This window comes from Anas acuta, chromosome 17, assembly GCF_963932015.1.
Source record: "Anas acuta chromosome 17, bAnaAcu1.1, whole genome shotgun sequence".
Classification (NCBI taxonomy): Eukaryota; Metazoa; Chordata; class Aves; order Anseriformes; family Anatidae; genus Anas; species Anas acuta.
In genome coordinates this window covers 12584008-12608900 of record NC_088995.1, presented here as the reverse complement: position 1 = coordinate 12608900, position 24893 = coordinate 12584008, and the positions used below count along the sequence as shown (strand labels likewise).

At 37.3% G+C, this 24893-nt stretch overlaps 1 protein-coding gene across 18 annotated transcripts in view; it reads left to right on the top strand.

Moving 5' to 3' along the window:
* EP400 (E1A binding protein p400) overlaps positions 1-24893 on the top strand; it is a 49198-nt gene that overhangs the window by 6779 nt on the left and 17526 nt on the right. For 11 of the 18 annotated variants that reach the window (XR_011088591.1, XM_068654210.1, XM_068654205.1 and 8 more), the window contains 28 exons: positions 3132-3219; positions 3643-3750; positions 4447-4826; positions 5099-5401; positions 6150-6335; positions 7744-7884; positions 7997-8075; positions 8514-8566; positions 9056-9113; positions 9784-9873; positions 11136-11243; positions 11963-12156; positions 12352-12529; positions 13103-13239; positions 13623-13792; positions 14261-14435; positions 14833-14969; positions 15627-15813; positions 16791-16957; positions 17605-17759; positions 18283-18519; positions 19578-19742; positions 20516-20683; positions 22643-22734; positions 23247-23545; positions 23919-24121; positions 24223-24392; positions 24601-24797. Coding sequence is in view for 17 of the 18 variants with exons in the window: in XM_068654210.1 (XP_068510311.1) it covers positions 3132-3219; positions 3643-3750; positions 4447-4826; positions 5099-5401; positions 6150-6335; positions 7744-7884; positions 7997-8075; positions 8514-8566; positions 9056-9113; positions 9784-9873; positions 11136-11243; positions 11963-12156; positions 12352-12529; positions 13103-13239; positions 13623-13792; positions 14261-14435; positions 14833-14969; positions 15627-15813; positions 16791-16957; positions 17605-17759; positions 18283-18519; positions 19578-19742; positions 20516-20683; positions 22643-22734; positions 23247-23545; positions 23919-24121; positions 24223-24392; positions 24601-24797 (4625 nt within the window). In the remaining variant the exon portion in view is untranslated. Of the gene's footprint in view, positions 1-3131; positions 3220-3642; positions 3751-4446; positions 4827-5098; positions 5402-6149; positions 6336-7743; positions 7885-7996; positions 8076-8513; positions 8567-9055; positions 9114-9783; positions 9874-11135; positions 11244-11962; positions 12157-12351; positions 12530-13102; positions 13240-13622; positions 13793-14260; positions 14436-14832; positions 14970-15626; positions 15814-16790; positions 16958-17604; positions 17760-18282; positions 18520-19577; positions 19743-20515; positions 20688-22642; positions 22735-23246; positions 23546-23918; positions 24122-24222; positions 24393-24600; positions 24798-24893 lie in introns of all 18 variants that reach the window. The other 7 variants (XM_068654212.1, XM_068654208.1, XM_068654207.1 and 4 more) reach the window with 4 other exon arrangements.

Sequence of the window (24893 nt, the reverse complement as noted above, 5' to 3'; positions counted from 1 at the left end):
CTGGCACATGCTTCTGCAGCTACCCTCGGCTCTGCGTTACCCAGGCACCGGTGCTCGCGCACCCGGAGGAGCACAGCCCGCTTCCCTGCAATACCGTGCTCAGCTGTCAGCTCAGTTGTACACGCTTAGAGAGCAGATGTCATGGAGTTTACTCCGCTGTACCACACAAGCTGAATGGTCTGCACTGCCTGCATCTAGGTTTTGGGAAAGGGAGAGTTAAATGAACTGTCGAATGGGCCGGATCCCCGTGTGACAAATGGGAGGTTCCTGGTGGTATTGCACAAAGGAGCTGTACAGCAAAGGGGCTTGCGCTGGCAGCTGACTGTTACAGCCGGTGCTGACACCTTTAGCAAGACTCAGTAGGTAGACAGGCTACAGCTAAGCTGTTTAAAATGAGTAATATTGTGTCACGTCATTTATTACAGTGATCAGGTTTATCATTATGCTCTGGTGACACCAACGAAGAAGTACTTCTGAAAGTTTTGTAGCATTTCAGAGGTGTTTTGGGGAAACTGTCAGGTACATGCTAGAAGTGTACAAACTTCTCTGTAATTGTTCAAAACTCTCTGTAATTTCAGCCCAAACTGTTACCAGGAAGCATCATCTCCTCCCATCCATCTTTTTCTTCCTAACTGTTTATAGAGAAATAACGTGTCCTGATCAGCATCATCATTCAAATTTGAGTGCGTAAATGCAGCACTCAGAATGATTATTGTGGGTGTGCTGCATAATCATGACCTCTGGAGAACCACATTATTTTAATTAAAATTAGGACAGTTTTAGTCTAACATAAGCAGTATGTGACTGTAATTTATAAAGGCATAACATCTTTGCTCTTTGAAGTGTCTGGCCTAAATTACGTGGCGATGATGCAGATGGCTGGGAGGCATACACTTCAGAAAATGTCAATCAAAAGTCCTGAAGTAGACATGCAGCCTGAAAATGTGAGAATGTGATCATCCAGAGTATGAGTACAGGTGACATAAGAAGCATTTGAAGCAGCTTGGGGAACGTACCTTCTCGAACTGATGTCCCAGAAAGCATTTAATCCAAACTGCACATGAGCAGAATTTGTTAATTAATTCAGGACCCTTGTGCAAAATATATTTTTGTGATCTATTGAATAGTTTTCTAAATGCTTAAATCTGTGATGTGCTGCCAGATACTGGCTGTTGAACTTGAACTATGCTGCATGTTTGCCTTATGGTAAAACAAACATTTGAAAACTTGATCCATGTTGAGTGACCTGTGACCGTGAGGGATGAATATCAGCCAGATGTTGTTAAAACCAAAACTGACATCTAAGAGTATAGCCATATTGCTAGAGTGGTCACAAATGCCCTCACAGCAGCAAAGAGATTAAATGTTAGTAGTTTGTAGCTATTGATAGAACCTGAGGGAATGAGATACGTGGAGCTCAAAGAGGAATGTTTTAAACCCAGTCATTTTAGGTGTCGATGTCCGTGTTTATTAATGCTCTTTGATGAAGCACTGAAGATGTGGGCTTGTGGCTGCTGCAGTTTATTTCGATATGGACCAAGGCTTATTTCCTTACGTTTAATTTACAAAATTTCTATGGCAGAATTTTTATTAAAATCAGAGAAGGAAAGACCTGTGAATAAAGTAGAGGATTCTTTGGGGAAATTGCTGTATTTGCTCTGATGTTATAGTAACTTTCATGACATTTGGAAACCCTCGCTGTACATTGATATGGTAGAGGCTCTCACCAATGGCAGATTACACTTAGAGAGCTTGAGTGGGAGATGAGTTCATTTTCCAGGGCATAGAGGCTGCAATACATAAAGGCTGCCTCTGTATTTTCTGATAGAAGCTCTTAAGCCCTTTCTTTGGGTAGCCCTTATTTTTCTTATGTTAAGTTTCATATAGTTTCATTGGTTGAAACGTGGCTAAATGTTGAGGAGAATTTAAAAATATGATTCAGAAACTCACTGAAAAGAACCGGGCTCATACAAACACTGATGGGCGTTAATAATTTGCCAGTAGTGCTGAGAGCCCAAAGAGCATGGAAATCATCAAGTTCACAGACTAGTTTCTTAAAGTAATCCTGCATGCAAGTCTGCCGTTTGCACGAATTTTGTGGAATATATCAGCTGGCATCTTGGTCAATACTAATTGTAATAATTTTAAAAGAAAGTTATTATGCACTGTATAACATTACTGAAGCTAAGCTCCAACTTGCTGAATCAAAGCCCTGAGATTTCTGTCTCGATGCCATCGACACTCTTCAAGACTTGATAATTCATAGGATAATTCATTTATCCTCGGGTAAAATGTCTAGTAATTTCTGACATGCTCTGAGGTGACATTAGCACTATAGCAATCCCATGTTTCTCATCGTAAAGTTACTTCACTGTACTTGTTTTGCCAAACAACTGCGAGTCTAGCCTCTGGAAAATTGGAATTGGAATTCACAGCTTTGCTGAGATTCTTTTATTCCCACTCTTCTGAGTCTTAGAAGTTCTTCCTGAAATATTGCGAGTCTAAATCTCATGGAACCCCATCCTAAAGGTGACAGTGGTGGAGACTCAACTAAGCTTGAACTGTCTGTGGGATGAGAATTAATTTGTGTGTTACTGATGTTTTGCACAGTGAAAAGGATTAGCTTTCATGAAAGCACTGACACTCATTTCTGATTTTTGTCATCTTAGCTATGACACAGTTTGTGCGTGACTTCTTTCCTTATCTAATGTCCCTTCTAATTAATCCTGTAATGAAGTCCCACTGTTTAATTTTTCTCATGTTAGCCTTTTATGGCAGCTATGAACTATATGAATATGTTGTTCTGACTTCATTGCAGCAGGGTTGTACATTAATGCAAACATTAATTTATTTTAAAAACAAACCAAAAAAACTGGGCAATGTAAATGTGTTGTTTATAACCGCCTTCATCAGTTTAGTTGTGATTTTGAAGTTCAGACCGAAGAAGATCTGGGCAATACAGACATCCAAAACTTCCCAGCGGATATTGAATCAGCCTTGTTTTCATAGGTGTAGAAATGTTCTCAAGGCTTTGTTCTCTGATGGCCTTTTTAGATCCATTTGTAACTTACGTCTCGGTGCTAGACTACCTACAGATTGAACTTTTGTGATTTGTTTTCTTTTTCCAATAGCAAACGCATACAGGGACTCCGGTTACGGGGACTGTGAACACCATAGAAATTGAAGCTTTTAATAGACAGCAGGCACTTGCACCAGCAGGTATGTTTCTCGAGCACAAGTTCTCTTTTCTTTTTTATTTTATTTTCATTTTCCAGACAGTTGACGGAGCCCACTGTTCAGTAACTATCAAAACACAGTTTTGCCTCATCTTGGAAACTAGCAGATTGGTAGGACTATCTATTGTGAATGGTGCTGCGTGAAGAGGGCACGCCACTCACAATACATAGGACCAGACCTGGCAAGCATGGAGATGTTAGGTGGCTTGTTCTGGCTGAGAAGATTGGAGCTGGCCAACTGGAAGTGAAAAGGATCTTGCCCTTGGAGCATGCTCTTCGTAAATGCTACACATGTATAGTAGTCGTAGCTTTCTGAGCTGATGTTGGAATCATGTGTAGTAGTTTGCTTTGTGAAACTGAACCCATTCCATTGTACCATGCCATAAATGGAATTTGAATATCACAGATTCGTCTAAGAGACCACGAATTGAAGTGGGCCGTCATGGGATGGTTTTTCAGCATCCGGGTGTGGCTTCCGGAGTTCCTCTTCAACAGCTAATGCCAACGGCACAAGGTACTGTGTCACCACATGCCAATTGCACATTAATTTAACAAGGAGATGTTAGTGATGGGACTAGAAACTTGGGCTTCCAACCTTCCAAGATCCTAGCCCCACCACCTACTTCTCCATGTAAATTAATACTTGGTATGCAATGCCTGGTTTGTTTAAGGAGCTGAGTGACGGGCTCCAAAAGTGCATGTGGGCATGGAAATACGTCACAGGTGCTGATGCAAAACGGTTAATTTGAGAATTCTGGACCTGAGCCAATGGATCATGAAAAGGAAACCTCCTAATTTGCAACATTCAAGACAAATTTTTATTCATTATTCGTGCCAAGCTTTTGATTATGTTAGAGTGAATGTGTTAAGAACTAAATATTATTTAGACTTCATGTAGTTATTTTAGGTTAAATTTCCATTAGCTCACCAGTCTTTTTTTTTAAGTATAGGAAATTCAGAAGACATTTAATGACTTTTTTTTTAGTAGTTGCTGTGCTCCAAATTTTAGTTGCAGTCCTGTGCATGAAATACTTTGTTTTTTATTGTAATAGTGATTTATTTTGTGATTGTGATGTGGTATTTTCAAGTGATGGTGTCTTGTGGCAAAGTAAGTAACAAATTAGTCTATTTGCAGTTGATTTCCTCTTTATATTAGCAAAAAGCATTGAACCTTTTAATTTCATCTGAGTTGTTTCCTTTTACTTTGTAGGTGGAATGCCTCCCACTCCTCAGACCGTACAGCTGACTGGACAGAAACAGAGTCAACAACAGTACGACCCATCGAAAGGCCCTCCTGTGCAGAACGCAGCAAGTCTGCATACACCGCCGCCACAGCTCCCAGGGAGGCTGCAACCTGTGAATGTCCCCATGGCGTCTCTCCCAGCTGCACTGCAGATTTCGCAGCAGCAACCACAGATAGTGGAATCTCCAGCTCAGCCCCAGATCCAAGTGAAGATCCAGCCCCAAAGCGTACCCCTGACTTCTGCTCCACTTCCAGCACCACTTCAACAGCAGGTGCCACCAGCAATCCACGTACAAGGACAGACACCAAACCAAGTGTCACAGCCACAAGCTACGATACAACAACAGGTATGTGAACTTCACTGGGGAGATAACGTCTGTTTCAATGCCTAGTACAATATAAGAATATTGTTGTCCTGAAAGTATGTGAAAAATGTTAGCATTTTGAAATTCCTCTGGGCAAATGCACTTAGAAGTAGCCTGCAAACAAACAGTCTTTCCTTGTAGAAATACAGGTATATTTTTTTCACTAAATTAAAGTCCTTATTATGTTCTACTGAAATGCAGACTAAGACAGCATTGAATGCCAAACTCATCACTAACATGCGTTTCTTGGGCAGACTGTGACTCTGACACGACCATCTGCAGATCCTGCTCAGACTTCTCAGCGTCTTACGGCAAATACGCTACCGCCTACCTCATCTGTTGCGCCAGCAACTATCTCAGGCACAACACCGCCTTCTACATACCCAGTACAAACAAACAGGACCTCTCCAGCAACTAACAAGTCCCTGTCTCCTATTGCATCAAAACCCCCAGGCTTAGCAGTAGCAGCAGCTCCTAAAACACAAAGTCCAGCTCAGAATGCAGCAGCGTTACCACAGGACAACTCTCAAGACAAGCTTGCTGAGCAAGTAAAGCTGGTAAGTTTCCCCCCCCCCCCCCCCCCCAAAAAAAAAAACTTGTGACAGTTAACACACAGATAACAGTTAGTGCAGGTTTGTGTGTTTTAATATTGATCAATGTGTTTTCATTTTGAAAATGAGCTATTACCTGTTTTTTTTAATGTTTTCCTTAATGAATTTGGCTTTTATGGGCATTCAGAGAAATTAAAGAAGACTGATGTCTTCACGCAGTCGTTATGTTCTTTCTATTATGTTGATTCTATCTACTCATTCAAGGTGTCTGCAATCTTTTTTTTATAACTAACTAGAGATATGTTTAGGTTATTTAACATGATAAAGATGACATTTTTTTCCCCAAACAAGCCATATTAGTAAAGTACGTATACTTATCTTCTGGGTTTCTCTGTGGCTAAATACAGCTGCAATTTCAGTTTATGAAAAAATGGATTATTTGATTATAGTTTACATATGTCCTGTAAATTTTTGTGCTTCCAAGTGAAACTTTTTATCCTGTTATTTAACAAACTGTCTCTTGTAATAAAGGTTGAGGTACTCTTTTTGCATAGGTTCAATTTAGCCTAGTATTTTTTTCCATTAATGTAAAATACAGACTTGAGTTTTGTAATGCATTTATCGTGCTGTTGCACTGCATTTTTTTTGCTGTCAATTATTTTGATGAAGTGCGAGCAATTATTATTTTTATATTTGACTACTATTCTAGGTGCATTCTGCGGCTTCTCTGTAACTATATGTGTTTCTTTTTAAGGAAAATCAAATCCATCAGCGGATAGCAGAACTGAGGAAGGAAGGTTTATGGTCCCTGAGGCGACTGCCCAAACTCCAAGAAGCTCCAAGACCCAAATCTCACTGGGATTATTTGCTGGAAGAAATGCAGTGGATGGCAACTGATTTTGCCCAGGAGAGAAAATGGAAAATGGCAACTGCTAAGAAGGTACTTGAGATACATACAGCTTTGAATCAGAACAATTAATCTTGGTGTTGTTCAATTCTGTAACAAGGTTTAATTTTTTTTTTTTTTGGTCCTTTGGATAAAAGTCATGGAATATAAAGCACAGCTTTTTAACTTAAATGAGCAGCCATGTTGTTAGCTTTGAATATTCTAGCATTTGGTGTGGACTGGCTAATTTTACTGGTTACAGATGCAAATAATAGTTTTGGGTTTTGTGGTCTTTGTTCCTCTGGAAATCAAACCAGCTTAATTAGTGGACCCAGTAAATATGTCAATTATGTCATATTTAAATATGACACTTATTGACAGTTATTACGTATTGGTTACTTCCTATCAATGAAGAGTGAATATGGAATTTTGTAAATAAGTTCCATTGGATGTGGTTGTCTAACTCTCCTCTAAGAAAAACCTCTAAGAAGAGTTTTTTTTTTCTAAGAGAAACCACAGTTCCCATTATTTGTCTCCACTAGGGACAGCAGTGGAAACATAGTACAGACTAGTTTCCATAGGAAAAGAAAGCAACACAGCAGGTATAATTAATTTAGTGATGGAACGAAAATTAGGGTGATATGAGACGAAATATGTAAAACTTGTTTACTTAGAACAAGCAAGCATTTTCTATGGATTCTATCGATCTTGCATGTTCTTTCCATACATTTATGACCAGTTTGAGGTTATGAAGAGAGCAACTGAAGGTCAGTAGTTGAAATTACCATATTGTTATCTGTTGTGTCTTCTGAAATAATGTGAACTTGGGACTCTCTTCCTTGTAAGCAAAGTATTAACATAGGTGTATCGTTTTGTAAAAGCAGATCTGCAATGTGAAAATAAATAATGGTAGATTTTTAAAAATAGGAGAAACAGGCAGGGCAAACATGAAATGAACCTTCCCCTGGCAGTATGCTTCAAACTTCTGGAAGTCAGCATTTTAGGGACTTCCTATTGAAGCAGTATTTAGCAGCCACTGACTTATCTGTCATTTATGTATGCACTCCCTTTTTGAATTTTTTTTTTTTTTTTTTTTTTTTACCTTTGGGTTCTGACATTTCATGGTGTGGTTTCCATGACTTTCTGCTGCCTGAAAATTAAGTTTTCTTTTGTGCATTTGCCTATTATTGTAGTAGATTTTTTTCCTAATTCTTGTATTAAGAGAGAGTAGTGAATTAAGAGTTTTCTACTGGATTTTTTAGTTATAGTTCTTGTGTTTTCTTTTTTCTTTCCAGTTTCATGTCTGTTTTACTGACATGGTAAGAATTAGTAATAATGAAATTAAGTGCTAACACCTATTAAAGCTACAGTCAATATATGTGTGCCGCTAACTAATGTAAACTTAAGAAATGTGTTGATGTGTATTTTGAGGTAACCTAAGTCAGTATCTATTGTATCATAGATGGTAAGAACTGTGGCCCGTTATCATGAAGAGAAGAAACTTAATGAAGAGCGAGCTAAAAGGGAGGAACAAAACAAACTAAGGCGAATTGCTGCATCAATTGCTAGAGAAATAGAATACTTCTGGTCTAACATTGAGCAGGTAAAATATAATATTGACTTGTTAATACTTGTGTGAGTTGTACTGTTTTTTTAATCTTCAATAATTAATTTCTAAAATGGAAGTGTTTTATTAGACTTGATTTACATTTTAGGTCGTTGAAATAAAACTGCAAATTGAATTTCAAGAGAAAAGAAAAAAAGCTTTGAATTTAAAGAAAATTTCAAGGAAAGGTAATTGCATTTTATTTCATAAGAAATTCAATATAAATGATGTTGCTTGGTGGCAACAGAACTGTGCAAAACAGTGCAGTGTTTTTCTGCTAGATTTAGTTAGTATTAGTTCTCTGTTGGACGCTTTTAAAAGTTAACATAAACATAAAATTGTTTAGTGACTACTAGAATTGTATAATGGTTTGGGTTGAGAGAGACCTTAAAGATCATGTAATTCCATCTCGCCTGCCACAGGACAGATTCCACTAGGTCAGGTTACTCAAAGCCCCATCCAACCTGGCCTTGAGCACTTCCAGGAATGGGTTATTGACAGCGTTGCTGGGTGTCCTGTTCTGTTGCCCCACCACTCTCTAAGAAAAGAATTTAGTAATTTCTAATCTAAATCTACACTTATTTAGTTTAAAACCATTACTTACATCAAGTGCGATAATTTTCCAGGTAAGGATGCTAAGCCTTCAGAAGACCTTTTATTGGAAAAAGAAAGTGAAATGGTAAGTCTTTAGAACCTGAGCTAGTCAGCCTGGTCACGCTGTGCTTTTTCATATAGTGTTGCTTGTTCAGGTTGACAGTAGCTGGTAAAGTACTCAGATCACAAGGTAAAGCAGAATGGAATGGATATGATCCAAAGGGAATATTCAGTTTTAAGCTTTGTTGAAAACACACACATTTTAGCTGGAATTACAGGGCTTGATGTGTGCCATGAAATACCTTAATCTTTGTCCTTAATGGTGAAAATGAGAGTTTGGAAACAAATGCTGGGGAGAAGGTAATCATTTTTGACAAAGATAGTGTATGTGCATGTCCAGTTTCCTTTTATTGTGTTTTGTTTTTCCATGACCAGAAAAGTGCTAATAGATATTAAATGTCTATTAGTGATTGCCAGCATCATTGTAAAGCATTCATTTTCTTTAAAACTGCAAACAAAAAAAATTCTAGCTTTGCTTTCTGAGATCTTAAATATTTTAATTATTGAATGCTAGGGTTCTTCATCATCTGGAAGGAAAAGAAAGGCAAGCACATCTTTGACTGATGAGGAAGGTATGTCACTTTTCAAAATTGTTTATCTATAGCATAGTACATAAGTTATGCATTAAAACCCTGAGGCCACTGTTTTTCATTCTGTTTCTGTGTGGACTTGCTGCCTTTCCCCAGAAAATACCAACCCTAATCCACTTCTTAGAGAGATTAGAAAGTCAGTTGTAGAAAAGAGCTTCAGTGAAAATTTGGAAATAAAACTTTCCCTGGAATCAAACTGCCATCTTTGGTAGATTTAAATTCTTTCTCTTCTCATTCCTTTGTTTTTCAAAACTTACCGGTAGTCTTAAACTTCTTTTGAGGCTTTCAGAATGAATAACGCATCTACTTTAGTGACTTTCTTGTGAAGACATCTATTGCACGTTTCTGACAAAGAAAATTCCCAGTTTAAAGCTACAGAGTAATCTACCTGTGGGGACTACTGTCAACCAACAGTAAACAGTTAAAGACTGCCTTTTGTCTTGAGACAGAAATGCTTCTCTCCCTTTCCTATTTTTTTTAGTTTCTAGGTATAGCTGCTGTCAGATTTTATTGTTTTCCATATACACGTTCCATTCTTTTTGAATTCTGCTAACTTGCAATAATCTGTGCTAGTATGCTTCAAGGGTACATAGTTATAAACTTCCAGAATTATTTTGTAACTTGAATGACACAGCATTTGTTTTGATTTTAGTTGAAGATGAAGAAGAAACAATTGAAGAACAAGAAGCTAAAGAAGGAAATATAAACCATCAAACTGAATTGTCTAATCTAGCCAAAGAAGGTAGGCATGTAGCTTGATTCTTCTCTGGTGGGCTCTGAAACAACAGCAAGGAGGGGGTTGGACCCGATGATCTTTCGAGATTCCTTCCGACCCCTACAATTCTGTGATTCTGTGATAAAAACATGCAGCAGTTACTGTATTTGTAAATAGGCTTATAGATGAAAAGTTGAATGCATTGAGGTATTCGGTCATGTATAACCCATATTATTTTTCTGTTTGGGAAGTTATAGCACTTAGTTCATGATGATGGACTTCTGTACTTCATAAAGTGGTCCGTGTACTTACCTAGTTATTATACAAGATAGCTTGAGAAAAGAAATCTTTATTGAAGCATGGCTTTTCTTAAAACCTCAACCAAAAAACTCTCAATCTAAGTTCTAGGTACATATGATAAATACTGAAAAACTGAAGTATATCAGGGTGAACATAAACATTTTGTCATCAGTTGTCCTGAATATTTCAGAAGGGTTTTGTGATGCACCTGGTAAGTCTGAAATGGTGCTGAAAGGCTGCTCTTGGGGGGTATACGTATTTGAAAGGTATGGGACTTTTAGGGACAATGCTCAGGCTGCCGATTTGCTTTCATTAGGAACTTAATAATAACTGCCATGCAGAGCTTGATGTGTGCAAAGTGTCCCGTAGGGATCACTTCAGTTATCATGGTAAAAAACATGCTGATTTTTAGAGGCAAGCTTCCCATTAAGCTAGGCCCGCTTGGCAATTAACATGCAGTTTCCTAATCCATTTGTTTGGTTTGTTTGGCAGCTTAGTGGCTGCAGCCAGCTGGTCAGTTGGAGGGATTATAACTCTTGGCCGGTCAGCCAAGTTCCTAATTAGGGTGTTTCTTGATTGATTGGCCACTGACAACATGTACGTTCCTGCCTCAACAGATCAGACAAGGGGTCACGGCGATACTGTTAAGTAGGGTTGAGGTGCAGTTCAGTTCTGAAACTTGGAAGTCTTTCAGCCACTTTGATTTGATGCCCCTACCTTGCCAACCAGTAGCTTACTGTATGTTTGTGTGGTGTTTTGTAGTATAGTAAAAAGCAACCTGGATGAGTAGGCTACATGGTGTTATGCCAAGTGTGCTCTGTCCTCTGGGTCATTAAATAAATACTTCCTTCCTCCAACCAGTAATTGCTCCTTCAGTTAACTTTTGGTTAGAGGACTGTCTTTATAAAAGTGAAGAATGTCATGAGATTAAAAATAGTGGTATTGTTTGTTTTGGTATTTTTAAACTCACATGCTTTAATGATTTTCAGCTGAATTGCCTCTGGATGATTTACTAAAGATGTATGAAGGTGCCTTTTCTGAAAATTTTCACTGGCCCCAGCCTAAACCTGACAGTGAAGAAGATAGCAGTGAGGAAGGTAAATTACTACTTGTTTAGAAGAAAGTGCTGACTTACAGTGTGAAATAAATTGAATGGCTCTTAGGTTCTGTATTCAAAAATATTTTATACTAAGGGAAAACAAATATTGAGTGAACTACATCTGAAATTATATATATATTTTTTTAAATGATGAGCAATGTTCTCTACAAGAATGAATGGAAAGTACAGTGGCTTTCTGAGTAAGCATTTGGAAAGATGGTTAGATTTATTTCTGTTACGGCTATATATTTTTGGATAAAGGCCTGTGGAAAATTTCTTCCTATTCTTTCATTTCTTGGTTCATGAAAAATAGGGTAGTATTTGCCTGCCATGGTATGTGAAATTCTCAGAAACAGTAGTGAGCGATAAAGAGCTTCTCTTTCTCTATACTGAATAGAACAGCACACTTCGTAACTCTTCATAGTTATTATTACACAGTTGCTGTCTGTGCTGTATTAAAATGATGATAGAATTAAATATCTGAAGATAGCTAATAGGTAATATGAGAGGACCTCCAAAGAAGTTGTGAAAAGCAAATGGTTTTGTTCGTATACCTAGTGTGAACATCTAGAACGTGCTCATCTTACTGAGCTTAAGCTACTTGAATTTTAGCTTGACTTTAGGCCGTTAATGAATGCTAGCCATCTCAATTCCTTTGTGTAGCTGATTGTTAAGTTTTTGTTTATTTTATATGCCAATGTCATTTTTGTCTCACAGAAATGGATGACCATATGTCTGATAGGGAAAGTCCTCAGAAAGAAGTTGTCCTCATAGACTCTCTCCTCAGCATTGACCAGTACAAAAGTATAGACAGATCAAGTCCTCCGAAGAAGCACATGCGAGACATATCAGAAGTTGCTGCTGCAGCAGAAATGCTGTTACCTAAAGGCAGCTCTAGGATAACAACAACGGTAAAATTCCCTCTTTTCTGCTACTGTAGGTGTTTAAATGAAGAATGCCTTTTATGTGATTTAGCAGATTTTAGCCACAAATAATAGTAAATATTTTCTGTGTATCAGACTATAGAATGTATTTGTTTTTTTTACATGCTCTGTCAATTTAACTTAAAAAAAAAAAAAAAAAGTAACAATGAATTCTCATTACAGGTGAAATACAATACTCCGTCCCTGTTGTATGGGCCTCTCAGAGAATATCAAAAAATTGGGCTGGATTGGTTAGCAAAGTTGTACAGGAAAAATCTCAATGGCATTCTGGCAGATGAAGCAGGGCTTGGAAAAACAGTGCAAATTATCGCCTTTTTTGCACACTTGGCTTGTAACGAAGGTGAGTTAATTTGTCTCAATTTTAGTCAGCTACTGGGCCAACATTGTCTTTGTGAATGTGACTAAGGTCACATTTTTCTGCTGAACTGTATCAGACTTTAGTTTATGTACAGAGTTAGGATTATGTCAGAAAGCTTTCTTAGGTTAAGTGTGACAAAGGAGTGCTTTCGTATCAAGTATACTGTTTTACCAATCTGCTGTTACCTTCTAGGTGACAAAATTCTTCTGAAGCCTAGTTTAATTAAAAAGTCTCACAAATCGTAGTAAGCAGATAGCTGCAGATAGTTAAATTCAAAGAGTAAATATAATCAGTTGGAAGAATGTGTCTTGTATGTCATCTCAGGTATTACTAACAGTGTTGTTGTAGTCAGAATGGTTTAAGAATTACAAGTAAGGCAAAAGTTATGGGATTAGTATGTTTTATTCAAAATAATACATAGATTAATCATTACATTACTTCTGTTTGATGTTGGATCTTGCTTTTAATGATGAATTTCGTGTTCCATACTTTAAAAATCAGGGTTGAAGATAAGTCACGTGAGTTATAGGAGCCTCTTTCTATTTTTAACTGTAGGCAACTGGGGCCCTCACCTTGTTGTTGTACGGAGCTGTAACATATTGAAATGGGAGCTGGAATTGAAACGCTGGTGTCCAGGGTTGAAAATTCTTCTCTATTTTGGCAGCCAAAGAGAGCTTAGAGCAAAGAGACAGGTACCGTGTTCTGTGAATCTTACACTGTTATGTTTTTCATTTTAGATGGCAAGACTTTTCTCTTACCTGGCATTAATCTGTATATTCCTTCTGTCCTGATGGGATATAAACAAAATTCTAACACTACAAGTTGCTTTATGAAGAGATTCACATCTAGCAGTTCTAGATTTTGAAAGGCATCTTAGAAACTTCCTTGGTATTGAGGAATACATGCAGTACTTAACCTGCTTTCTGAACTGACTGCCGTTTAAAGACAAGGCTATCTTTTAGAATGCTTTAAGTCATAGCATCTTTCTGTTCTTAATGAAGGCATAGGTGGTTGTAAGATACCAGAGCATTCTGCCTTAACTTTTCTGTCTCACCCTTTGTTTCCTTTTCTGTAGGAATGGTCAGAACCCAACAGCTTTAATGTGTGTATCACCTCCTACAAGCAATTGTTCAAAGGCCACCCAGCATTTATGAAAATGAGATGGAAATATTTAATAGTAGATGAGATGCAACAAATTAAGAACATGACTGAGAAACACTGGGAAGCACTTTTCAGTCTCCGCTGGTATGGCATAGAGCATTTTTTTCATATTGGCAGTGGTTTGTTTTTTTTTTCTTCACGCCACATCAGTTTTCTGTTCAAAAGAGAAGAGTAAGAATACTCTAGTCTACCCAAATTACTGTACTGTTTACCAACATTTGCCTATAGAGGTGACTGTACTTGAAACAGTCAGGATACAGAGACATGCTCAGGATCTTCTGGTTAACTGTAACACGAGAACTCCTCTTTGCTGATAATCTGCTTTAAAACAGATTCCCTTGTATGTTCAGACACTCTGCAATGAGGAAGGTAGTTTAGTGTTATATTCAAGATTAAAAAAAACAACTTACCCTAGATATAATTTTATTAGCACTACTCCTTCTTTCTTCTGTGTATCTGCCAAACCTAAAGGTACAGTGTTTGAGTATTGGTCTCCATAATGATGTTAGCTAGATCCTGTATTGATTACAATTTTTCTTTTATTATTCACAGCCAACATCGTTTACTTCTGATAGATACTCCTCTGCATAACACATTGATGGAGTTGTGGACCATGGTACACTTCTTGATTCCGGGAATTTCCAGGCCTTATCTAGATTTTCCAGTAAAAGCAGCTAATGAAGAGAACCAAGATTATTGCCATAAACTGGTCATCAGGTTACACAGAGTACGTTGTCATTTTTTTCATCTGCCATCCTACAGTAGGTGTAGAAGCTGTTAGAGATGGAAAAAAAAAATAATTAAAAGGTGTGGTTAACCTCTAGATTTTTGGCCTTTCTTAATCTTTGTTCAGTTCAGACAGAAAGTCCAGCTGTAAGCAGGGTTTTCTGCTACCCGAAAAGTATAGAGGTATCATTTAAAAATTATGTGGCGCTCAGATTTTGAAGGATACCACGCAGAAATTCATGAACAAATAATGCTTATGCTGTGTATGTTTAGTGTGATTGAATATGACGTATGAGGTTTGTCACATAAAATGTATTGGGTGTGAATGGGTTTGGCTTCCTGTTGTAAAATTGCATCTTTGAAGTGAGAGAAATTTTTTTCTTCAATTAATGTTTCAGATGATTCAGCCATTTATCTTGCGAAGATCAAAGAGAGATGTTGAAAAGCAGCTAACAAAGAAATATGAACATGTATTGAAGTGTCGTCTTTCTAATCGACAAAAAGCTATGTATGAAGATGTCATATTACAACCAGGGTAAGGAATTAAAACAGGAAATAAAATGCTGTCATTTTTGGTGCTTAAGCACGATGATATGCTTGGAATGTCATGGTTGGAGGTGTTTTTAATATTTTTCTGAAATTTTCCTGCATGACCAGTGGTTAGAACACAAATTGTAAAGTAAAGTGATAGACAAATGATGCTATGAGCCTAATGAAAAACATGTGCTTTTACATCTGAACCCTAAAAATCAAATTGTAATTATTGGTCAGTTTTCCCCCGTTTTGCTTCAAGATTTCTTTCTAATGTGTGGTTTCTTATTTCTTAAAGCCCAAAATGTTTCTGCGTCCTCTCCCTCCTCCACCTTTCTCCTCTTAACTTGTGCTGTGAGACCAAGTAGCTATTGAAAAGTGGAGGGAAAGAACAGAAACGAAACAAAGAAAGTTGGAGGATAGGGAGATGGTAAGGTTGTATATGACTTTAAGGTAGCACTGGTCCCTAAGCTTCATGTTCCCAGATTGATATTCACTGCAGTGTTACTTAAACTGCTCTGGAAACACCTAGGTAAAGACTAAACTTGCATTATAGACTTTTGCATAACGTATTGCGCTGCACACTGATTTAGGAACATCTTTTTATGTCTTTGAAAACATCCGCTTAAACTGATGTATTTCTGTATCAATTACTTGGTAGAACCCAAGAAGCTCTCAAAAGTGGGCACTTCATCAGTGTCCTGCATGTCCTGATGCAGCTGCAAAGGATCTGTAATCACCCTGATCTGATAAACCCCCGGCTTTCAAGTACCTCTTACGTATCAGAAACACTGGAATATAGAACTGCATCTCTTGTACTGAGTGCCCTAGAAAGGGATATTTGGAAGGTGAGTAGAAAAGTAAACTATTTTTCTCTGTTAGTGTCCTCATAGAATATTGGTACTTAATATTGTTGTCTTATTACATCGTAAGGCTACCTGAAGTTATAAATTGAAGGAATTCACTATTCCGTATCCATGCCTACCAAACTCATACTTGTTGCATCTCTTTTTCATAATAGCAGTTTGAGCTTTTCAAGTGGTTTCCAATCATGTTTTTTTCAAGTAGTTTGCAATTTTTCATGAACTACTTGGTTGAAGAGAAATTGGCTTTGCTTTCATCGCAGCCATTTGCAGTTTTCCTACAGCAGCAACACTTTGGGTAGCACAGTGCTTATTTATAACATCCTGTTTTTTTTTCTTGTGCTTTCAGTAGCTAAAGGAGAGTAGGACTTACTCTTTATTCACATGAAAGTAAACACTGATTCAATGAGTAAATTAGTACGCTTCTGTCAGTCCATTTGAAGTATCACTATTTGTGGTATCATCAAAGGTGTGTTCTCCCTCTTCAAGATAATAGAACAACTTCCCTAGAAAGAAGCATGAGTAATGGTGATCTTTTTGGCTGATCATATTTCATCCTTCATATTTTTCTGCACCTAAATTATACACATACTTTATAGTTTGGCATTTGAGTTTCATAGTCAACAAACGCATTCTAAGAATTTTAGTTAATTTTCTGGAAATTATGGTGTATGAGGAATTGTCAAATGATGGCTTGCCTGGATTTCTGTAGTGGCAGCTAATGATTTAAATTCTCTTGTTTCTGATGCTGATGCATAAAACGGGACTACCAGCTTAAGATATGTTTCCAAAGTTTCTAGACAGTTTTGGCTAATAATAAATAGTTAACTTTTTTAAACTTAGAGAATGTATTTCAAATTAAAAAGTAAAATGTAGAAAGTAATTTAGTGTAGAACACAGAGAGTGCTTAACTGTTTGTGCTGTCACATAAAATAATAAACCTTATTTTACAATACTTCTAGGAATCAGACTTGTCTCTCTTTGATCTCATTGGAATGGAAAACAAAATGACTCATTATGAAGCACAATTGTTGCCAAAACAAAAGGTTACTAGAAAATTAATTGAAGAAATCTACAGCTCCCCTCCACCACCAGCCAGGCCTAACCCTGTGAAGCTCAAACCAAGCAGGTATGTTCAAGTGTCTTCCTTTTGGCTAGAGTTACAGGAGCAAAACGTAGTTCTGTCTGCATCTCTGGTAACGTGATTGACATAAATTCTCAGACTTTGCTTTGTATTTTTTTTATTCTTTCTTATTTACAACTGTAAGTAGGGATTCCATTTTAAAAGTTTTTCGCAGTTATACAATCCTTTTGAAGTATTTTTTTTTCTGATTTCCCGAAGTTTTTACTTGATTGGTGGATGTATTGGTATTTTCCTCTTGGAAAATCTCGAAGTTATGTGGAACTGTTTTCTTGATTAAAAGAAGTTGCCCGATGACCTGCTGGCAGGTTGACATCTCTCTGGAAATGATACAAGGATGCCATTCCAGTTTCAAGCTAGACTATGTGACTTGTTTACTGTAATTCTGTTTTTTCCTGCATTCAACTGGATGTGTAGCAGTGAAGATTTTTTTCTTGCGTGTACTTAGCAAACTGATTTTATGGGATTTCTGTAATTGAAGTTTGCCAGTGATGAGTCTTGCCAGCATCAGCCATCTGGAAGCAAGAGATTGGTATCTGAGGGATCAGTTTATGCTTTCCCTGCTGATAGAGCTTACTTTTTAAAATCCAAATTATGATCTTCCTATAGCCTTTGACTTTTCATGTTCTTTTCAGGTTGTTTCAACCGGTTCAGTATGGTCAGAAACCAGAGGGCAGGACTGTAGTTTTTCCAAGCACTCAGGTACAACGCACGGTGACCACAGCAACAGTAACTCAACAGGGACAAGTACGGGGAAGGTCACCCATAGCTACGGTGTCCTCAAATCAAGGTAAGAGAGTTAGGGCTTTGTTGATTAGATAGACTTCTAAATACACTGATACCAGTTAGCCTGATAATAGAACTCTTTTTCCATCTAGCTTAATGGTCTAGAATACTAATAGCTTAAAAATACCAACAAACTAATTGCCAGTAAATTTCCCCACTAGTTTCCACAGTATGATCTGCCAGTGTAATGCAAAACTAAGCTTTGTGTAACCTAACTGTTAGTGTATGGAGTTAATATGTCATAGTCGGTATTTATACCCCGATCACATGTAATGTTCTGTCAAACTTGGGAATTTAGAGTACTTTTGTGTATTTATTTAACCTTTAAACAATGCTTACCAAATAAATAATGTTGTAAAAGTAGGATGGAGTAATAGGTATGGCTAGAAATCCCAGTCTGTAAGGAAAAGCCTTTCCTGTAGCCGTTTTAATATCCTGTTGGAAGGTTTCTTTTTAATGCAGGTTGTTTAAAGCAGTGGAGTTAAAAACCTCTAACAGCTTGCACAAACAAACCTTATCGATTGCAGCCGCAGCAGCACAGTTTCAGACAACTCAGGCTTCCACCAGTGCTCCAAGACACCAGCCCGCAGCGACCTTCACCACAGCAACTAGCACAGCCCATCCTGTGAAACAGCGGGGCCAGACCACAGCACAGGCCTCCCAGCTGGGCCAGGCCCAGCCACAGCCCCCCCCGCACACCATCCAACAGAGTGTGCTGCCTCAGAGGCTGGTACTCACCTCTCAGGCCCAGGCACGGTTGCCTAGTAAGTGGCCTCCCCTTTCGAGGTTTCTCCCACCTTTTTACTACAACGAGGTTAAGTTACTAGGCACCCTAAAATGTGTACAGAATCGTTGTTTTTTTTTCACTCTTCTGATTAGCCTTGCTCAGTACGTTGCTTATGACCAAGGAAAATCAAAAATTGGATAAGAAACAATAGAATTGCTGTGGACATACATTAGCGGTGTCAACTTAATCTCCTATTTCTGCATGTTCCTTCTGCTGGCAAGACTTCCTTCAGACCAAATGTTTTAGCTCTATCCTAATTATTCCTTTCATATTAAACACTAATCCATCTGCTAAAGGCCTCTCACAGAGAGGAGCGTCGCAACTGTTAGGCAGAGAAAAGCAATGAGGCTTTGCTTTAAGGTTGTATGTGCACTGCCTATTAGCATGTATGTAGAGTACTGAGCACTGATGTATTAATTTTTTCTCTGGGGTAATGCACTGCCTTTACAAAAGCTAAATTTCCATGCCCGTATTTTCTCAAGATCGTAAAACTTAATGCTTAAATGCCTCTAACCTTTCTGCATTTAAATCACAAAAAGCTTGGTCCTTGTCACTTTAAAGCTTTTTGGTTTGTCTAAGTGCAGATTGCTTAATGTAAATCATGTTTCATCAGCAAATTTCGTATTATTTTAAATGTATTTATATAGCTACATGCGTGAATATTTTTGTCTCTTCCTTCAACCTTCCTTTATGCTCTTGAAAAGGCAGTGGAAATCACTTTAATGTCTATACTTGTTCTGTTACAAAGTGTCACATGAGTTTTCAGGTAGCTCTTACCTTTTTTGCTAATGAAAGTGATACCTTCTAAAATGTTGATGTTCTTAGCTTTTAAACAATCAGCTTTTTTCCAGTTTGTCCAACAAATATAGAAAGCAATACCTGCTTAACTTTTATATGACACTTTTGATGCACTAAGTATAATTCTGCATGGAAGGCGCTTCAGCACCAGTTTACTAACCAAAATTTAGAACTGTGAATGTTGAACAACCCACCTCCCACTTTGTTTTTCTTAATGCTTGTTTTCCTCCTTAACAGGTGGTGAGGTAGTAAAAATAGCCCAGCTGGCTTCTATAGCAGGAGCACAAGGCAGAATTGCTCAGCCAGAGACCCCTGTAACACTGCAGTTCCAAGGAAACAAGTTTACTTTATCACATAGTCAACTTCGCCAGCTCACTGCAGGGCAGCCTTTGCAGTTACAAGGTACTAATTTCAAAACAGTGAGTTTCCCGTTATTTAGGATGCTCCGTTTTTGATCTGGACAGCACATTCCTTGTTGACGTATATTAATGAGATTTCATCCCGCCAGTTTGTACTGTTCTGTTCTACCTGCTTTCTGTGTGAGATGGATAATGAGCTAGCTCTGTTTTGAAAATAATTGTGTATTAAGTAAAAGACATGGTTACTTTCCTTTTCTATATTGTATTTCAAGATTTTATTACTGAATTTGCTTTCACGTGTATGCAATACAGCTGAAGTAAGGTGAGATATTTCAGATAAATTATCTGATGAGTAGAAACAGGCGAAACTAAGGATATACTGATCAGAGCTTTCAGTGATCTGAAAGCTCTACTTACAGTACTTTCTGCTCTCAAATTTCTCCTCCTGGTGGTGTGTGCATTGCCAAATTCAGGAGAATTTAGAAACCTCGATTCTTATGACTAACAAAATAAATAGGGGAAACACTAAGTGACAGTTTTTTACTTAATTGGATTTTGTCCAAATTCCATATAAAATACCTAGATATGTAATGATACTCTATGTGAAACTCCTGAATAACTATGAAGACTTTGGTCTCTCCTAGCAGAGATTACGGAGTTTTAAATCTGATGGGTATAATGACTTTTGGAGGTAAAATTTTAACATAGTTTGAAACAGTAATGATTGGTTTGTAACAGTGGTATCTTTTGCTACAGAACACTAGAGGTCCTTTTACACTCTATTCAGTCTAATTTTTTAAAATCCATCTGTTGCAGGAAGCGTTCTCCAAATTGTTTCAGCACCAGGACAGCAGTATTTGAGACCTCAGGGTCCAGTTGTCATGCAGACAGTTTCCCAAGCTGGAACTGTTCAGAATGCTCTGAATGCATTAGGGAACCAGCATCAAGCAGGTGTGCCAACTTCCACGGCAGTCACACAGCAAGGTAGGTTTTTTGACCTGAAGAAATGTCTTTATCTACACACTCAATTGCTAAAATAATATATTCGTAAATACTCCAAATTTGTACAGATTGTATTTTTTTTTTTTTTTCAGTTGAGTTCGAAGCAGGTAAACTATGAGGGAAATCTTTCTGACTAGTGATTTATGAGTGATGTGTACCGAAGTTTTAGGTAAAGTCTTAGTACAAACTTGGAAGAGCTTGAAGCCAAATTTAAATACATAGAATTTTATTTACCAGTTATATCTTAGGTCAGTTTTTTCAGGGAAGAAATGAGTTTGAAATACTTTGATTCTTTTTCAAAGAAAGATCAAGGTGATGCTTTTTTTTACTGACATAGAATGTCCAGCAGTTCTGTTTTTGCATATAAATTCTTATATCTAATTTTCTTCGCTTCTCTATCTACTCAAGCTCCTGTTTTTATTTCCCTCTGTAAATACTGCTCTGCTATTTGGTGCCTTGCTGTGAATATGATCAATTCCTTGCTTTAAAACACAATCATGTTGATCAAAAAACAATAGAGAAATTGTGGTCTAGGATGCACTTACAACATAACAGCAGGTTGTTAAGTGGTGATAAATGCAGTACTAGGAGTTCATGCGTTGGAAATGGCCATCTGCTGTAATTTTCTCTGGATATAAACCATTCACTTAAAACAGATTGTTTACTGCTCCTTTTTGATGTATTAATGTGCCCTTGAAGTTCATATTTTGACATTCTGAAGACTAAGAACCTCATCATAAAAAGGGAGAGGAATCTTTAGCAGCCTCCCAGTTGTTGGGAGGTAAAGAATTTCTGTCATGGTTTGTAAGATCTGTGGCTGAAATGTTTCATCCTTGAGCTCTGATAACAATACAGGTGCTCCTAGTATGACCACAGTTCACAACCAAAATTGATAAATCAAGATAAAAGGTTTCTACAAAAACTCACACATCTTACTACTCTCATGATGGTAAAGAGAGAGCTCTGTTAAAAGCAACAATAATAATACTGTTTTCAAGTATTGAAAGCAAAAATTACTATTAATCTTTGGAGGAGGATGTAAAGCATATTGAAAATACTTATTTTGACTTCCTGAATTTTGGATAAGATACCAGATAAATAAATTGTTTTGAGTGATCGGAATATGTTGGATATCTCTATTGGCATGTTTTTCTCTAATAAAAATGTATAAAGGCAAAGCTTTCAACTCTGCTGGTTCCTCAGAGACTCTTATTCTTAATGTAAGAGCTAGTGCCTGCTTGTTAACTTGAATTCAGTTCTTCATTGGTGTATTGACTCACCATTAAATGCAGTCTCACACTGAGTAGCAGAGGGTTGTGCTGCTTTTCTATTACAAATAATCCGTGCTGATAACCAATGCGTTCTGCCTGAGATAGAAACCTATAAATCATATCAAGAAAATAACCACTACGTAGTGTCTGTAGTCTGCTACTACATTAAGGGTATCGCTGTAGTTTCAATTAGTTATGTGTAATGTTCTTACAGTTCAGTTAGGTGCCTGGTAAAACAGTTGACTTCACAGAAATGCTACTGTGAGATTCCATCATGTATAGTTTCTTTAGTTTGTAGATATACCAATCTAATATGTTTTCTGAAAAATCTTGTATAGTTTAATTAAAGTAAATTAGAATTATCTTTTTCTGATATAGAGTATAAGGTTTAAATGCACTATACCTGACATTCTGAATAAACTATGAATTCAACAGGTCTTTGTGCAAAGCAAAGTAAAATTCTGTTCTCCTATATTTGTGAAAATAGTTGGAATGAACATGTATCAGATGCCTGATGTAGTGAAGGAGGTACAAATTTCCAGTACCTAATGAATATTTAGACTAAAAGTTTATCTGTAACATGATATGTGTTGCAGCTAAGAAATGTCTGCTTATTGAGAATAATAGGTGCAACTTCAGAAGAATATATAAACACAAGGTTTATCCTCAGTTTGTATTCCAGGTAGAACTGCAGTTACTAATCTGTCATCTGGTGATATGGGAGCAGTGTTAAAACCAGCACCTACACATGGACAATCACAGGTACTTAATTTCTATTTTCTTACAGAAACGCAACTCTTCAGGGTTGATATTAACCTATAGTTTACAACACTGGCAATTGGGCAAATTTCATGGATCTCTAATCTGCACAATTTTTTAAAAAAGTTACTTAAGCAACCTATAAAACATTGGAAAACATCAAACATTAAATTACAAGAAACTGCAACTTATCAATATTAAAGCATTACTTGAAATGGCTCAAATATAATTTTTTATTTTTTTTCCAAAACTATGAAATATACTCTAATAGAAGCAAGACACCAATCTAAGGTGGAACTGACTCTTTAATATTTATTGGATTTAAATGTAATCTTCAAATTTTATCTTGAAACTTACATGTTTTGTGATTGGTGTGAATAGTTGTTAGAAATGAGCATGTTAATGCTAAAAGACACGCATTACTCAGGTCCTGATAACTTAATTCTAAAGAAACCAGAATTCCTAAGTAATTGTCACTGACAGCAAATACATTTTTTCAACTTTTCTTGTCAAAGGAAACATATGAAGAAAAGAACCGACTTCTAAAGGAACGTTTGGACAGAATATTTTCTGGCAACGAGCGCCGTTGTTCAAGGGCTCCAATGTATGGCAGAGACTTGTTGGGTATTTGTTCTTTAATTGGTGAACAAAAGCCTTTTCAGCTGTCTTCCTGTGAGGACAACAGTTGGAGGTGGGCTGGCTTTGTGAACTGTTGCCTTTCTTCAAGTGCCTCGAGAGGCCCAAGTGATCCGTTGCAAGAAATGATCCAGACTTTGGTTCAGCAACAAGAATCTTTAAGGGATGTTGTTAACAGGTAATGCACGACTCAGCCCTTGTAGGTCTTTCCCACATTTAGTTATTTCTCAAACAGTCCTTTTCAGTAAAACTGTAAAGTTGTTGTTTCTGTTCATGAGCTTGTTTGGTTTAGATTGATTTATTTAGCAGAAAATGATGTAAATTATAACAAACATCTTAACAGAAGCTGTTATCAAAACAGGTAAAACAAAAAGGAGAGAGAGAGAGAGAATGTTAACACTTCTAAGATTTGTACTGCTTACTAAGTCAGTTCAACAAAGTGTGTAGCTAATAGTGTAAAATTACACTGTTTACAGGCTGAAAATTATTGCCATATTGTTTTGTGTGTAGTTTCTTAACCTGGCATTCACTTCTTAAAATGCTTTTCACAGGGCTCTCTTCGTATTGCCAGCTGCAGTTGCTGCTCCACCGTGTTTGTATGTAGCAAATCCTCCCCCTTCATATAGCCACAGATTGAAAGTCCTTAAACATAGTCTTAAGCAGAAGGCAGCTCCACACTTGCATCAGTTGCATCGGATTACATCTCCGCACTTGCTGCAGTTCCCTGACCTCCGGCTGGTGCAGTATGACTCAGGTAAAGGCGGACACTGGGTGGTAATACTTGGTAATTTCAAGTTTCATATCAGTGGAGTGTCTATATAAAAACCATTATTGGTTTTCTATTTTAAAATTTAGGAAAATTAGAAGCTCTTGCTGTCTTGCTTCAAAAATTGAAATCTGAAGGGCGCCGTGTGCTGATTTTGTCACAGATGATTCTGATGTTGGACATACTGGAATTGTTCCTGAATTTCCATTTCCTCACATTCGTGAGGATTGATGAATATGCTAACTATGAGCAACGGCAGGTAAGTGTGTCCATGGGTACCACAGTATGTGCTCCATAGCCTTTTATATGCTAGTAGAAGGAAATTTATATGGTTTCTCACTTATTTTGCAATGTTGACTTTTTTTTTGTCTTGTTTTTGTTTTTTTATTAGGCCTTAGTGAATTTGGTTTGTCATTTAATTTTGGTGTGTGGTTTATTTACTACTTGCTTTTACTCCATTTACGTAGGAACTGATGAAAAGTTTCAACAGAGACAAGCGCATTTTCTGTGCCATCCTTTCTTCTCACAGTCGCTCCACTGGAGTCAATCTTGTTGAGGCAGACACTGTTGTGTTCTATGACAATGATCTAAATCCAGTAATGGATGCAAAGGCACAGGAATGGTGTGACAGAATTGGGAGATGTAAAGATATCCACATATACAGGTGATGCTTACAGATCAATAACTTTTCCTTAACATGCTTTAATGTAAGGTTATTTCAGATAGCACTGCCCTAAATGATCTGAAATAAAGTTGAAAC